At 41.4% G+C, this 15,344-nt stretch overlaps 2 protein-coding genes across 7 annotated transcripts; one reads left to right on the top strand and one right to left on the bottom strand.

Annotated features, from left to right (window-relative positions):
• Positions 1 to 1,109: 1,109 nt before the first annotated feature.
• nadk2 (NAD kinase 2, mitochondrial) lies at positions 1,110 to 7,820 on the top strand. 5 transcript variants are annotated; one of them, XM_026297603.1, is made up of 12 exons: positions 1,110 to 1,907; positions 1,995 to 2,083; positions 2,174 to 2,262; positions 2,588 to 2,669; positions 2,755 to 2,838; positions 3,659 to 3,798; positions 4,006 to 4,099; positions 4,245 to 4,340; positions 5,430 to 5,485; positions 5,950 to 6,003; positions 6,095 to 6,218; positions 6,308 to 7,820. In XM_026297603.1, the coding sequence occupies exons 1-12, from the start codon at positions 1,671 to 1,673 to the stop codon at positions 6,444 to 6,446; spliced, it is 1,284 nt and encodes a 427-aa protein (XP_026153388.1). In that variant the 5' UTR covers positions 1,110 to 1,670; the 3' UTR covers positions 6,447 to 7,820. The 5 variants fall into 5 exon arrangements, with proteins under 5 accessions (XP_026153388.1, XP_026153387.1, XP_026153390.1 ...); XM_026297602.1 differs by having other exon boundaries at positions 4,197 to 4,340; XM_026297605.1 differs by lacking the exon at positions 4,245 to 4,340.
• A 93-nt stretch (positions 7,821 to 7,913) lies between these two features.
• skp2 (S-phase kinase-associated protein 2, E3 ubiquitin protein ligase) lies at positions 7,914 to 14,842 on the bottom strand. 2 transcript variants are annotated; one of them, XM_026297607.2, is made up of 10 exons: positions 14,715 to 14,842; positions 13,883 to 14,133; positions 13,681 to 13,795; positions 12,343 to 12,486; positions 11,950 to 12,084; positions 11,157 to 11,255; positions 10,903 to 11,030; positions 9,475 to 9,526; positions 9,076 to 9,183; positions 7,914 to 8,999 (listed from the first exon to the last, which is right to left on the bottom strand). In XM_026297607.2, exons 2-10 carry the CDS (start codon positions 14,130 to 14,132, stop codon positions 8,780 to 8,782), a joined length of 1,251 nt encoding a protein of 416 aa, XP_026153392.1. In that variant the 5' UTR covers position 14,133; positions 14,715 to 14,842; the 3' UTR covers positions 7,914 to 8,779. The 2 variants fall into 2 exon arrangements, with proteins under 2 accessions (XP_026153392.1, XP_026153394.1); XM_026297609.2 differs by having other exon boundaries at positions 13,681 to 13,792.
• Between the last annotated feature and the right edge of the window lie 502 nt (positions 14,843 to 15,344).

Genomic DNA, 15,344 nt, shown 5'->3' with positions numbered 1-15,344 from the left:
ATGACACAAAGAGTGAAAAATTTAAAGGGGTCTGAATACTTTCCGTACCCACTGTATATATATATATATAGGTATATTGCCAATGTGAATTGTCAAATGGATGTGAGTGTATGTTGCAAACATAAATTCCCACGGCGACAAATAAATACAATTTGAACTTAAAGATAACATGGGAGACCACAGTTGAAGGAAGTTTTTTGATGCTCCTGGTTCTAATACCATAATAGTAGAAAATTGTACTTCAAGCAGCACTAATCAATATTTTCGTACAAACAAATGATCAAATGACTATGTGTAAAATGAAAGGGGTCACTCATACTGAGAAACCCACAGGAAATTATCATTCCACTCACTAACTCCCCTCATTTGTATTATAGCATCTTTTAACGCATGGATTTAGTTATATTATTTGCAAATTCTCCTCTCATTCGCTTTTTTGCAGCAGGAAGAAACAGTTGTCAGAGAAAAAGCTCTAAAAAGCCACTGCCCTGCACAGCAGACGAACACAGCTGGTGTGAATTTGGAGCATTTAAAGGTCCAATATTTACAGAAATGAAATATTGTATCTATAAATATGTTGTCATTAGTGTCTGTCCTGATTTAATTCTCAATGCTACAGGCAAATTCTTACACCCAAGGGAAATAATCACAGATGTGCAGTTTCCTGGCTATTCAATTTTCCAGTATGTTCTATACTTTTCTCACTAATAATAATAGTTACAGGACATATTAGCTAATTTAGCTTAAACCTGTCACAGCTGCACTTTTATATTATGTATGTGAAAGTAAGTGAAACAAATGTAACATGCAACAGTCAAACAAATACAAGTGTAGTAAAAAAAAAGAGAAATGTCATTTCATCTTCCATTGAGAACCTGAGAAAGGGAGAAATTTGAGAGAAATTTAAAAGTTACATGTTAGGAAATATAATACATATAACCGAAGAGTTACTCGAATAAATGAGATGTTCTAGAGACCTTTAGCTCACACATCCTTTCAATTTTACCACTATTTCGTGTGGCTGTGAACGCATCGCCATCACGTGCTGCAGTGCGCCATACAAAACTAAATACGACAGTTACGTAACCAATCACAATGAACTACGTAAAGCACGTAGATCACGAATACGTGCCAAGTTGCATGGAGTGTGCAGCACTTTCACTGTCCTGTTTGTTTATTATTGTTTGGTTTGTTCGTCGTGTGAACAGCTGGAGGTGCGTGTGGCGGCTCCCTGGCGCTTTGTGTTGTGAGTGAACCCGCTCAGAGTGCGTGATATGCGTGACATGCCTCTCTGTCGACTCGAACATGCTAATAGCTGCTTTAGCTATGGAAGCTGCTAACATATCGCTGTTTTGAAGCAAACCAGAGCCGCTGAGCAATAATAATAATAATAATTATAATAATAATGAATAAGTAGTTAAATAGGTAGGTCGCTTAAGTTACTTGCCCGACTTGAAAAGTAATCCCACCCCACACTTTTAATCGGTTCGCCTGACATCTAGTAGGACCTGGTGACCTTCTTTGACAGGTTTGATTCCTCGATGGCCCGACTGTGACTGGGCAGTGAGTACCTCTGTAGAGAGGCCTGCCATGAGAGCAGCACGGAGCAGGGCCCTTATTCAACACCTGTGACTGGACATTTAGCTGACTTTGTGGTTGTGTGTTCACCCATGACAATGACTCGCTGCCCCCTGGTGAACTTACTATTCCTTGGGAGTCGAGCTGTCAACATGCTGTATGGAAAATCACTCCGCCCCCTACACACTTCGCCATGCAAGGCTTCATTACAGCCACAAGCTGGATTCAAACCAGAAAGAGTAGCAGTGGTGACAAAGACTACACGATATGAGTTTGAACAGCAGCGGTATCGCTATGCAGGGCTCTCTGAAGAGGATTTAAAACAGCTGGTAAGACTGCATTTCACTTTGAGCCCTGGGGGTTGTCTGTGGCCTGTCACTGCGTATTTTCAGGTTTGCTGTGTCTGTGTTTTGCAGCTTGCTATGAAGGGCTCCAGCTACAGCGGCCTGCTGGAGAGACACAACATCCACACTAACAACGTGGAACATATTGTGAAGAGCTTGAGGTAAGATGTTGCCCTCCACAGGAAGATAGTGCAGAGCTAAAACTGGGACATTGTTTGTGAAGATCTGTTAAATAAATGCAATGTTTGCAGGAGAGAAGGCATTGACGTATGCGTCGTGAAGAGAGGAGAATATGATACAGAAGTAGTGCGATGGGCAGATGCCATTATCTCTGCTGGAGGTAGAATTTTCTATTAATTGGTCCTTTGTATTGGCATCTTTGCACTTGACCATCCATGCATGTGACACTGATAGTATATAAATGCATAACATGACATTTAAGTCCCAATTTGGTCCTGGTCATTATCACATTGCTGTCTATTTGAATAGATGAACGCTGAACTAAAAGAGTCTTGCTTGAACACAGTTGATTATGTTCAAGCATCACATACAGAATGGGCGGGACTTATTGAACTGAGGAGTTCAAAGAGTCCCATAAACAAAGGCTTCAAACAACAGATGCAGATACACAATACAAGCTCTCTAACTGCAGTTTGTTTTGTTAGGGGATGGGACAATGCTCCTCGTTGCCAGCAAGGTTTTAAGCAAGGACAAACCAGTTGTTGGGGTAAACACAGACCCTGAGAGGTAAAACACTGAAGTGGGTGAAATAATAAGTAGAATTACTTTATAATATTCAGGTGAGTTAATTGTCTTTCTCTTTCAACTGAAGGTCAGAGGGTCATCTGTGCCTGCCTGTCCGGTACACTCATGCCTTCCCAGAGGCACTAAAGAAACTCTGTCGTGGTGAGTTTAGGTGCGTATTCACCCATGAATGATATGTGCACCTTGTCCTTCCTTAAGGTCAGCATGCCTTGTTCCCCTGTGTGTTGCCTTGTAATTTGCATCATCGCTTTTCATCTCATAAGTCATAACATACAATCAAGTTGCTTTGTAAGCCACTACCAAAGCCACTGAGTCATACAGTAAATTTCTCAATTTTTTTAAAATTGCTATTTGAAAATGAGTAAACACAAACACACTGGGGCTCTTTCTTTTTTTTTTAAGCTTAGAGGCTTAGACGAGTTTAAACCTGTGGTGTCTGGAAAAAGTCACATGGTGTCTAAAACCCCATTGCCTTGGCCTTGAACTCATTAGGATGGCTTTTAAATCCAGTTACCTGTCGTGTAAAAATCACCTAACTACTCCCTGGGGTCACTGTATCTGAGGTTTACAATAAAGCTGTTTTATTTTCTGAGTCACTTTCTTAAATGAAATCAAGTCATCTGCACACACCTAATGCTCACTGAGAGACTGTGCAGTATCTCAGAAAACATGGAAAAACAGTGCAAATATTTGTGAGTTTATGATGTGGTTTACTCAAACATTTATATCCTTACCAAATTTCAGTACTCATCAAAATAATTGGTATTCTTGACATCCATTAATAAGAGCAGGATATTTGATGTAGTAATTAGAACTACACCAGATTTTGTACATGATAATAAAGGTCGTAAACAATGAGGTTGTTGTTAGAAGAATGTCGTACACTGTTTTTATTTTAGCGTGAAACTAAACTATGTATTGCATTAACAGACTCGCTGGTTTAGTTCACCTCACCTGTGTGCTGTGTTCAGGTGGCTTTGGCGTCAGAGGACCCGTTTGCACTTGGAAGGCACAGGAATCAATCCCACCCCGGTAGACCTGCACGAGCAGCAGCTGAGCCTGGAGCAGCACAGCCAAGCTCACCGCATCACTACCCTGGACAGTCAGCAGAGTATGACTCCACCACCCATCTTGTGTGTCTGTCCCAGTCCTTCTGTGTGTCTGTGTCCTCCTGTCTGCTCTCCTGCGTGACTGACTCACTGTTGCTGTTGCACTGGTGGAAATACTGTATGTGTGTTAGCATTAGGGCCATTTTATATTAGGAGACCATTGTGTTGATGATGATGTTAGGTTGATGTGTCTGTATTCGATTTCTCAGGGACAGGAACACTGCATGAGAACTACTCAAAACCCTGTCTCCTCCCTGTCAGGAGCTTGAATGAAATCTTCATCGGAGAATCTCTGTCCTCCAGGTATTTAAACCTGCTTGTTATAACCCTCATTAATTCCCAGCCCCTTTGCCCTGCCCATCTCTCTACCACTCATCAGGGGAATTTCTGTCCACCACAGGGTGAAGTTAAAATCCTTCAAACACCATGTTAACCTCTTGCTCCATAGGGCTTCCTACTATGAGATCTCTGTGGATGATGGCCCATGGGAAAAGCAGAAGAGTTCAGGGCTCAGCATTTGTACTGGAACAGGATCCAAAGCCTGGTATACATAAGTATAATCCACATTTGCTGGAATTATGTTGGAACATGTGGTTGGCAAACATGTTTTGGCTAACCTTAAAGACAAAAAATGGCATAACCAGCCCGGAGGACATGAATGCTGAAATTGTGAACTACTGAGAAACATACTAATTTTTCTTTTGAAAGGTTTACATTGGGTGGTACCAGAGGAAAGGTCAAGGGGTCATTTTTGGGCTCATTAGTTTGTGTCCTTGGAGGATTAATATGTTCATATAATTTCATGGCAAATTTCACTTTAGGTATAGATGTTTTCTATTGGATCCTCCATTGCCTTTTGTGAAAAATGCTGTAGCTAAATCAAAGTATAAAAGGCTCCCACTAGTTTAGTGAAGAACTGAATGTGAAACAGCAGTACAAGATGTTTGTGTTGTAGAGCTCAGATTCAGCTGTGAAAGGATCAGGCAACTGACCAGGCTGATCGCTAAAAAATTCAAATTGAGAGTGGGGTGCAGCATTCATGGATTAATGCAGCACAGTGTGATTAAAGCAAGTAAAACTGTGTCTGAGAAAACTGTATCATTATTACTCATGGTATGACAGAGCCATTAGCAATATTCAGCATTTGATGCCCTGGTTTGCATGTCTTCCCTGCTTTTGGTCTTTACTCTGAGTTAAACAAACCATCTCTTAGGTTGGCATGGGAGTGATACTGGTCTTCTTGGACAGCTCTTGGAAACTAAGCAAATCTTTTCCTTCTCCTATCTGTCTTTTTTTAGATCACCCACTCATACCCTGTAGGCTTTTACGAGGCCTGTGCACCACTTGCATGCATGTGCAAAGTGCTATTTGGATTTTGATTGATTTATGTGGAACTTGAGAACAAGCAGTGACCTTCAAATATTCCTGTTGCTCAGATCTGAAGGCTCACATAAGACTTCAGTTGTCCAATTGTGAATAAATAGCTAAACATAAAATTCAAAGTAGATGAAACCTGAGTTTTTGTCCTAAAAGGAATGAAGCACTGACTTAGAACCGGTATAGTGCATTGCAATAAAACCTGTATCAGCGCATTTTACACCTCGTTCATGATTTTCTCTCTCGGTATCCACAGGTCTTATAACATCAACAAACTTGCAGAACAAGCTGTGGAGGAGATTTTAAGAATTGGTATGTATGCATGCAGTTTTTGTTCTTAGTCTCTGTGGAACCAAACTACATCATTATATTGTTATATTGTTGAGATGGACCCAATGTAATGACTATTATGTTATATAATTGTTATGATAACACAGAATTTGTTAGTAGCTTAACTATCAATGGCTGCAACCATATGGTTTAATAAAAGGGAATGAATTGGGGGTGGGAGTAAATAAGTTCTACTTCTTCCCACTCCTTTTATATATGTATATAAGTTTTTATCTGTGTAATATGCAGAGATATATATTTATATATATATATAATGTATATGCTGTATACATATCTACATTTGTATTTAGTATTTCCATTGTGAACAGTGTACATATTCTTCATAAGCTTGATCATATAAGCTTATCTTCATAAGCTTGAAATAAATCAATCAATCAAAGCAAAGTAGGTTTGACACCTGTCTTCGCTGAATTCCCCACCCCCAGGAAAGTCCCAGACAGGTCTTGATATCCCAGTAAGTCGTGAATTTATTGAAAAAGGTGAGTTAGTTAATTCCCCTGAATTTATGGTTGATGTGTACACTTTTAGGGACTTTTATGTTGGATGTAATGACGTTATCTGTTTGTGCAGTTACTGATGAGTACAATGAGTCTCTGGTGTTCAGTCCGGACGACAAACGCTTGTTGTACAGCGTCAGGGAGCCCATCGCCAACAGAGTGTTCTCCAGCAGTCGGCAGAGAGGCTTTGCCAGCAAGTGAGTGAATGTTTCTCAGTCTCACAGCAAGATCAGAATATGAGTTCAAACATTAAACAAACAGTTTTTTTTTGCCTGTGCTTGTCCAGGGTGTGTGTTCGCTCTCGTTGCTGGGATGCCTGCATGGTGGTCGATGGTGGGACTTCATTTGAATTCAACGACGGCGCCATTGCTACAATCAGCATGAGTGAGGACGATCAGCTCCGAACAGTGGTTCTGCAGAACTGAGTGCAGAGCACATGAAACCTGACTGGTTCACAGTAATGTTAGCAAAGGCTCTAGAAGTGTTGAATATTTTTATACCTGACAAAAGGGTATCAAGTGTTACTATTGTTTTATTAAATGTCTGTATTGTGTTTCTTCCAAATCAGTTCAAAACACTAATTTTTCTTCTGCTTTTTTTTAATCTCTATCCAGCTGTCATTTGTACTTGCTATTTTTTTTTTTTACCCTTAATTTATTTGTGGTAGTTTCACTGAGAGGCAACCTCTCCTGTACAGAAACATACCGATCACATCGCATTCACACCTGGGAGCTGGCCAGTACAACCAGTCTGACCTGCTGGTCATTGAGCAGCTCCACTGGAGCGGAGAGGGTAGGGGTCTTGCTTAAAAGTAGTGCTGATGTGCTGCTTTTTCACTTGGCCCACCCAGATTTTAACCAGTCCCTGGGACCTACTGTTAACTGATGAGATGAAAAGGCCAGGAATCTGAAAAGCTTTCTTAATAGACAGCAGCTTTATAAATACGTAAATATGCTTTGGCATCAGATTTTGGGGGATTTCATTCAAACACAAGGTTGACTTTTTGGGCTATTAAACAATTTTTCACAGTGGCTCACTTATATAAATGACTTTTTCAGGGTTTTCAGGACAATGTATATGGCAGCATGTCAAAAAGGAAGGAACATGTCAGGCTTTGATATCCACACATAAGACATCAGTGTTGATATGAGTCTGCACATGACGTGTTAAAATATGTATAGAATATCACCATCCTATCAAAATGTCTAATTTTTCTCTCTACATACACATGGTGAACTGAAAGCACATGGGTTGTTGACTTGATATTTTTGGGATGTAGCTTATAGGTCTTCCTAGCCATTTCGGTGCTAAAGCGAGAGGTTGGAGAAAAAGATGAAGTGGACGACAAAGACCCCTAAAAAGAAAAGAAAATGACTTATGGAAGTGTAACTGAAATATAACCACATGTTCCTGAGTTGGATGTGTAATATTTTTGTAACAAATCAGTTTTAAACTATATCAACAGATAGCAATGCTTTATTCTGTATAGGCACAGGGACATTTTAAGTTTTGCAGTTGCAGTGATTCCAAAAGTTTTCACAAATTTCAATTAGTTCTCTTGCATACTTGTAATTCATCTTCAGCTGTACAACATTGCTGGTGCACCTTGCGACATCACCCTGAACTGAATTCTGAAGGAGGAGGCATCCTCTCTGGGAAGCAGTTTACAGAATAACCAGAAATTGTAATATGTATTGTGCCAAAGGCAGGGCTCCTCATGGAAATAAAATGTCACTATGTTAGGATGTGTTTTTTAATCACATGGAATGCTGGTATGGTAATAAAAAGGGTTTGAGTTCTTATGTCTACAGCTGAGTTTTTAACTTCAGTAATTTACTAATTTTAAGGTAACTGTGTGTGAGACTGAAAAGATTAAGTTATTGATCCTTATTGCCCACAACTTTTTTTAGCAGTGTCGAGTTTAAGTTACTACCAAACCATGCAATGTGGTTGAAAGCTATGGGAAAACCTGGATCGTAGTGGATCTTAAAAGTTGAATTTTTTTTGTCAAGCTTACTGCTACTGTCAAGAATAAATGTCCATGCTCAACAATAACTTACAATAAAAAGACAACTGAAACAAAATGACACATCAGGTCATTTACTTGGTAAGGAAACAGTTTACAAGCTAAAAACACACGTTCCATTACAGTTTGGTTTGTATGACATTTGAATGAATTGTAATCTAGAGTACTGGTCATACTTTACACCTACGCTGTCATAATGAGATCATAAAAGTTACTGCTGTCCACCTGGAGAAATCAAATGTATGTTCATTTGGAGACTCCAGAGCCAGAACCATCATTTACCATTAAAACCTCTTGTTAAAAAAGCTGAGAACAGAACATTTTCCTAACATAGTAAAACACCTGAGGAATCAAGTCCCAACTACTAGTCCCAACAGCTGATGAGAAACATTTCAAATGAACTTCCTTTACAAAATATTTTAAATTAAGACATAAGTGGAACCTAAAACAAAAAAGGGAATACAAGGTTTCTCTTAATGTATTCCAACAAGAACTGGATTCAACATCCAAATCTGGTTTACCTAAATAAAAAACATTTGTCTAGAAGCTTGCATGTTCAGTACTTAATGGTCCATGGTTTAATACCGTTAATGCCAGCCAACATTGAAACATGTTCCGTTGAAACACTGAAACATAGCTGCATCACTGCACCACAGGCTGAGTGTGTGCTGGAGGATACCGCAGGGTAAGCCACATTCAGCAGCATACTAAGCTTAGAGGAAGGGGTGGTGTTTACAGCTTGAACCTTAGCCGACACTTCCTGCTCCACATGGTGTGGTCGCTCATGGAGCCAACAAGCCTGCTGGTGGGCGTGGGCCGGGCAACGCTGGAGAAAGGTCTGGAGTTGATGCAGACATGAGGCATCTCTTTTTTCAGGGAGTTCAGGTGATTGTCATGCACCAGGCCAAAAGCATCCAGCAGGCACAGTGTGGGGATTGTCTTACTGAGGTCACTGGAAGTGAGGCACGAGTTAAGTCTGGGGTTCAACAAAGAAACAAAGGACCATGGACAGCAGCAGGGAAACTTACCTGAGGGCTGCGAGGTGAATGTGATAGCATCGACTCAGGGACAGGTGCTGCAGACTCTTCAGTTGTGCAAGGACAGGCAGACTGTCAGCCATCACCAGAGTACTGTCACTGCAACAAAGGAGTAGAGGGTGACGCTTAAACGCTACATTCAAAACATCTGACTGGGAATGCCCCTCTACTTTTTTTAAACTGCTCAGCAAACAGCAGCCTATACACACGTCCAACAGATAGCATCATGCTGAACACATATGCATTCAAGTCCTGCTCTGTAACATTTCCAAAAGTGTACATTGTTCACTGAAGTTCACATTCATTGGTTCCAGAATTTGTTGTGGTGAAATAGGAAAGCATCTGCAACCAACGAATTGTTCAAAGTTCTCATGAGGAATTAAACTGTACCTTATATCGAGAGTCTGAATATGAGGGCATCTCGCCACCAGCACCTTCACATCTGTAAAAAGATAAGTACACTGTTATGTCATGTGTTTATTTCTGAGAAATCTAAACACAGCTGAGGTATGAAGCTACATACTGTATGTGGTTGGTTTATTTATTTAATTTCATATGCTGCAGTAACTATACTATATCATTAAGATCCTAAATGTCCTCAACAATATCCCAATATTGTCATTTGGCAGTGCACAAGCGTGAAAGCCCAATTAAATATTCCTTAATGAAGGTAAACTGTCAGGATCAACAGCAGACAAAGTCTGAAGCATAATGAAGCTTTGGATTCTTTGGACTCCAGAAGAACAAGCTGAAAATCATCCACAAAAGGTCTAAAGTGTGGCAGAACTTTAAACAGAGATTGAACAAGATGGTGCTCTGCAAATTACAAATGATTTTACCAATTATTTTGCATATAAGATCAACAACACAAGCAACCTGTGGAAACGTCTAGGAGGTATGTAATTTAATGATTTATTTTTATTTATCCAGGTAGGTCAGTTGAGAATCAGTTTTCATTCGCAATGAAGATCTGACTGAGAGGCAATGTAATGTATACTGGCTATATGAACATGGATTACTGATCTGAAGTAACCATTTGCCAGCATGTTGTTATGAGTTCAAATTGTCTGAGCGTTGCCTGAACTGTTCTTCAAAACTCACTCGGTCTGAGTGCTCAGAGCAGGGTGGGTTTACTGCAATAAGAACACGGTCAAAGTCCTGGATTTCATTTTTGACATTTCAGTAGCAAATCACATTACAATCTAGTCATTTGTTCAAAACAATGCTGTCACACTTTCTTTTTCAAGGATGAAAATATTAGCCTACATATGAGAAAGTTAAACAATGTCAATTGTGTTTTTTTCTTTCACATATCATCTTTACACTTAAAAATAACAAGAACCCATAACATCAGACTGGAAAACACAGATTACCAGTTAGGACTGGACTATTTTTGTTGGGGAATAATAACCTGCTGTGCATACTTTGACATATTTGTTTGTTTTGAAGAGAAGATTATTTACTAAAATAGAAATGACAAGGCTTTAAATATAATTTTACATTCATTGTTATACCAAGCAAGAGATTACATAGTTAGATTAAAAGGAAAACTATTGCTAAATTTAAATTGATAGAAAAAAATAACTGACAAATAACAGTTAGGAGCGATCCTTAAAATAAATCAGATGAAAACCATATGTGAATGACTAAAAACCACACACAGCTGCTCAGCAGTGTGTCCAATAAACTCTGGGTTCTATAATATGTGTCAAGATCAGCCTGGACTGTTTTTACTATAAGTTATCAGTCAACACAAAGGTAGAGCTGGGCCTGTAAGGCAATGAAATGAACTACCCAGATATCAACACCCCCACTTACCATCAAGCATGAGGCTTTCTCTGTAACCACTGAGATTGAGGTGAGTAACACTGGAACTCAGATTATTAACAACACTCTTTACATGATCATTGTTGAACTCACACCATGATATATTCAACTGCTCTATGCTGCAAAGAAAAAAAAAAGACAAAACAAAAACACAGCATTAGTAAAGTGCAGAGATGGAGCATAAAGAAATTCAGCTGGTGGTAGGAGAACAGGGGTCTGACAGCATAATGGACAGAGCAGCTGACCTGGAGCAGGACTTGAGCATCACAGCCAAAGCACGGGCAGAGAAGCCAGAGCAACCACTCAGGTTGAGCTGCACCAAGTTTGAGTTCTCAGCCAGAGAGCTGAGAGAGAGGATAAAATATCAAATATTCATCTAAAATTTGTCCACAAAACCACAGAAAGACACATATACACACACAGACCTAACAAAGCTGCAGATTTCTGTGTCTGCATAGACACTGAGAACCGTGAAAATTGGACATAATCGGTAGGAAACTGTTACATGTGCCATGTATTGATTGTGTGTGACTTTATTTGCAGGAAGAGGAGGTGTGTCTGCGGGTCAACCCTTGGTGGATTGGTGCCCTTTAAAAAGGAGAGTGGGGACCTTAGCTCGGGGGCGTCCTAGACGGTGGTCCGGCAAGCCTGACACATGGGATCCAAGGAAGAACATGGCTCCGCCTCCTCTTTGTCTAGATTCCTGTTGCGACGTAGCAGTCCTGTGGCTTTCGGTTCCTTTCTGTATTTGCTTAGTTAGATCTGTTAAGGTGTTGGGCGCGGTGGCTTGTTTTTTTCAGACAAAGAGGAGGCAGAGCCAAGTTCTTCCTTGGATCCCGTGTCTCAGGCTTGCCGGACCGCCGTCTAGGACGCCCCCGAGCTAAGGTCCCCACTCTCCTTTTTAAAGGGCACCAATCCACCAAGGGTTGACCCGCAGACACACCTCCTCTTCCTGCAAATAAAGTCACACACAATCAATACATGGCACATGTAACAGAAACGTTAGCCTACTCAGTGGTGCCACTGGTGAAAGCTTACTTGATGATGGTGTCAGAGAGCTGCAGACCCTCCAGGCTCAGATGCTCCAGCAGCCCACAGTGACTTATGATGCTCTCCAGAGCTGAGGTGGGGATGATAGAACTGGACAGGTCCATCTGGACAACCTGCAGTGTTCTGAACAAGTAAAAGGCCAAAGTAGGACAAATGTGTCAAGCTTTCTTTAAGCCCTGCACTACAGAAATTTTGATTTACCTTCCTCTTTCAGAGAACGAGCAATGTGAAGAAAAAAAAAAAAAAAAAGCCTATGCATGGAAAGCAACCAGTTTGTATTGAACAAACACAGAAATATAGACATATAGCAAGCTAAACTACAAAAATAAATTGTGAATATAGAATATGATTGGAGTTATTCTTACTATCTGGTGGACTCACCCTAGTCCTGTGCAGTGCAACTCTTCCACAAAGGAGCGAGGGCAGCGGAGCATGCGGACCCCAGTTTTCAGAACCTGCGGTAGGGCCACACCCATGCGGGTCAACCCCGACAGATCCACACTGTGCCACAGAGACTCATCAAACCTGGGACGCAAACACAGATAGGCCATTGTCACAGTCAGATTCCCTCTATCACCAACCTTATGCCTTCTCTCTCCTAGTTTGTCCTTTGCTCCTCCATTGGATCCCCCCAGGGTTGTCCTTTCACCCTTTATTTATATACTAATGGATGTCAAAGTCATTGAGACAAACACCACATCATTAAATCCACACTCTGAGCACAGTCCTGTAGTCTGATTTGAGCAAATCTTTTTTAAACATCACGTTGGGGGAAATTAAAGATGTGCATTGATTTTAGTAAGAAACCCACTGTTCCCTCTTTTGGTGGAACAATATAAGTGTCTGGGCACAGTATTTGATGATAAATTGCATTTGGAGCCCCAATTGGATACTGTATCCAAAAAAAGCCCATCAGCATCTGTTCTTTTATAGAAGAGTTGTAGTTTAGAGGGTGATAACCACTTTTATGAAAACATTTTATTCTTGTGTTATTGAATCTGTTTTGACTTTTTATCTCCTGGTACAGGTTACTTTCTGTAAAATTAAAAAAAACGTGAAGTTTGAAGGTGCGTGGTAAAATTGCTACTACCTTGATGACTTATAAAAGGTTAGGTCTTTGAGGAAGGCTCGATCAATGGTGACTGATTGGAGCCACCCTCTGTGGTGTAAATTTAGGCAGATACCACCAGGATGTAGATATATCCTACCACAGTGCAAAGCAAACAGGGTGAAGAGATCATTTATTCTTGCTGCTATTAATCTGGTGAATAGTATGGTGTCATTTTTTTATTCTGTATATCCTTGAAGCACGGCAACTTCCTGCAAAAAATTGGACATTATAATTGCGGGTCCCTCTCTAAAACCGCACCACGTCTGCTTCAGCACTGCCAGCTCCACCCTCTCTCCCTCCCTGTGTATTTCACAACCTTAGTGTAATTCGCAAACCTCTTATTTGACAACCACATGAATCTTGTCACTAAAGTTTGGCTACTGCTCACCCATCCCTCTCAAGGGTGCCCCTCACTGTTTTTAGGTGCTCTCAAAGTCAGAAAGCTATTTAGTCTATTCACGATAAATTTCATTCCGGTTGATCACAATGACGTTTGTTGGTTTAAGCTTGATAGTACTCAGCAGTTTTTGGACCTGTTGCAACATAAAGGATCAGAGTCTGACCAGGTGAAACAGGTCACAGATACAACCTAGTGATGGGAGACTCACACTAAGCGGTACCAGCGCTTGCAGACTGTAGCCACCCTGAGGAGGTCCTGCAGAGGGAAATAGAAGAAGATCCTGAGAAGCAGCTCATCTGGCAGGTGGTCCCATGAAAGGTCTGCTGAGAGAAAAGGAAACAAAGCTAAGTATGACAGTTTTTCACAGCTACAAAAATACTTAAGGGGGGGGGGTCAGAGAGGTTTCTTACCTGATGTGGATTCTTTCTTCCTCCTCGATCTCCTGGCCAGGACAAAGTGGCAGTTGTGGTTCTCTTTCCCCTTGTTTATGAGCCGCTGATGCTTGTGTCTGGGGGAACACTGCTGGATGAGCTCTGTTGGGGTGCATTCGGTGTCCAGACCCCCACTTAGGCAGTCTCTGGACTTGCGTTTGTTGATATTCTTGGGCTGAGACGACATGGAGCCCTGAAGACTCAGACAGGGTAGGTCCTGCAGAGGCATGCTGGGTAGAAGGAAAAGCGTGTCAAACACTTAATCTCGAAATGTTCACCAGTCGACACGACAATTATCTAGTACTTGTGCAGCTCAGTCATATCGCTGAGAAGGATCAGTCAGCTCCCCCCGGCGGACACCCCCTGCCCGCCATATTGGTGCGGCACCAGCACAGTGACCGCGCAAATTCAAGCGACCAAACATGTTGTCGTTTCTCTTTTCAGCGAAATGTGTGTGCAGACCTGCACTGGCTTTTTCTTCCGAAGTTCTTTTACCGTCACACTTTAACGAGCGGGAGGGATGAGCATTTAACCAGAAGCGAGGGGAGGCCTGGCTGACGAAAGCGCGGTATCGATTATTCCCAGCTTTATTTATACACGAAGGCTGGTCAGACTGCAGGCTTCCTATCTTTACTGGAGACATATAATTCACCCTAAACTTACTGAGTCTAGTACAACTAATTAACTAAGGATAGTTAACTAGGAAATCTTAACGTTACATTAGTCTTTGCTCATTTACACTATTGTTATACTATACTATGTTCACTATTTGACACGAACACTGAGCTAAGGTCGAAGCCATAATAATTACCTGTCCTTTGGAATCGTCCTCGGTTCCGACCCGAATGCACGACCTGCAGAAACGCGCACATACGGTAACTTTACGCTGCAGCCCTCCAACCGAGACTCTTTAAACTCAGCGCCACCACCGAGGCGGCCTGTATGTGACGTCAATGACGTGTCTTCACGTTCTACGTCACGTGTCTTCGGCGAGGACGGATGCAACATTCAAGACGCTCGTTTTTTCGGCGTTCCCTGACTCTGCCCGAGAGACACCATCCATCCATTTTCTATACCCACTTATTCCTTAACCAGGGTCATATGGATCTGCTGGAGCCTATGACAGCTCTTTTCCGGATGGAAGGCAGGGGTACACACTGGACAGGTCACCAGTCCATCACAGGGACTCATATAGACACACAAAGACAAATAACCACACACACTCACACCTATGGGCAATTTAGAGTCACCAATCAACCTAACATGCACGTTTTTGCACTGTGGTAGGAAACCGGAGTACCCGGAGTAAACCCACACAAGCACAGGGAGAACATGCAAATTCCACACAGAAAGGTTGCGAACTCAGGACCTTCTTGCTGTGAGGCCACAGTGCTAAACACTCATCCATCATGCTGCCTCCCGAGAGACACGTCGTTTGCAA

This window comes from Mastacembelus armatus, chromosome 12 (assembly GCF_900324485.2).
Source record: "Mastacembelus armatus chromosome 12, fMasArm1.2, whole genome shotgun sequence".
Taxonomy (NCBI): domain Eukaryota; kingdom Metazoa; phylum Chordata; class Actinopteri; order Synbranchiformes; family Mastacembelidae; genus Mastacembelus; species Mastacembelus armatus.
Note: the sequence above shows the minus strand (reverse complement) of the source record. Positions and strands in the feature narration are given on the sequence as shown.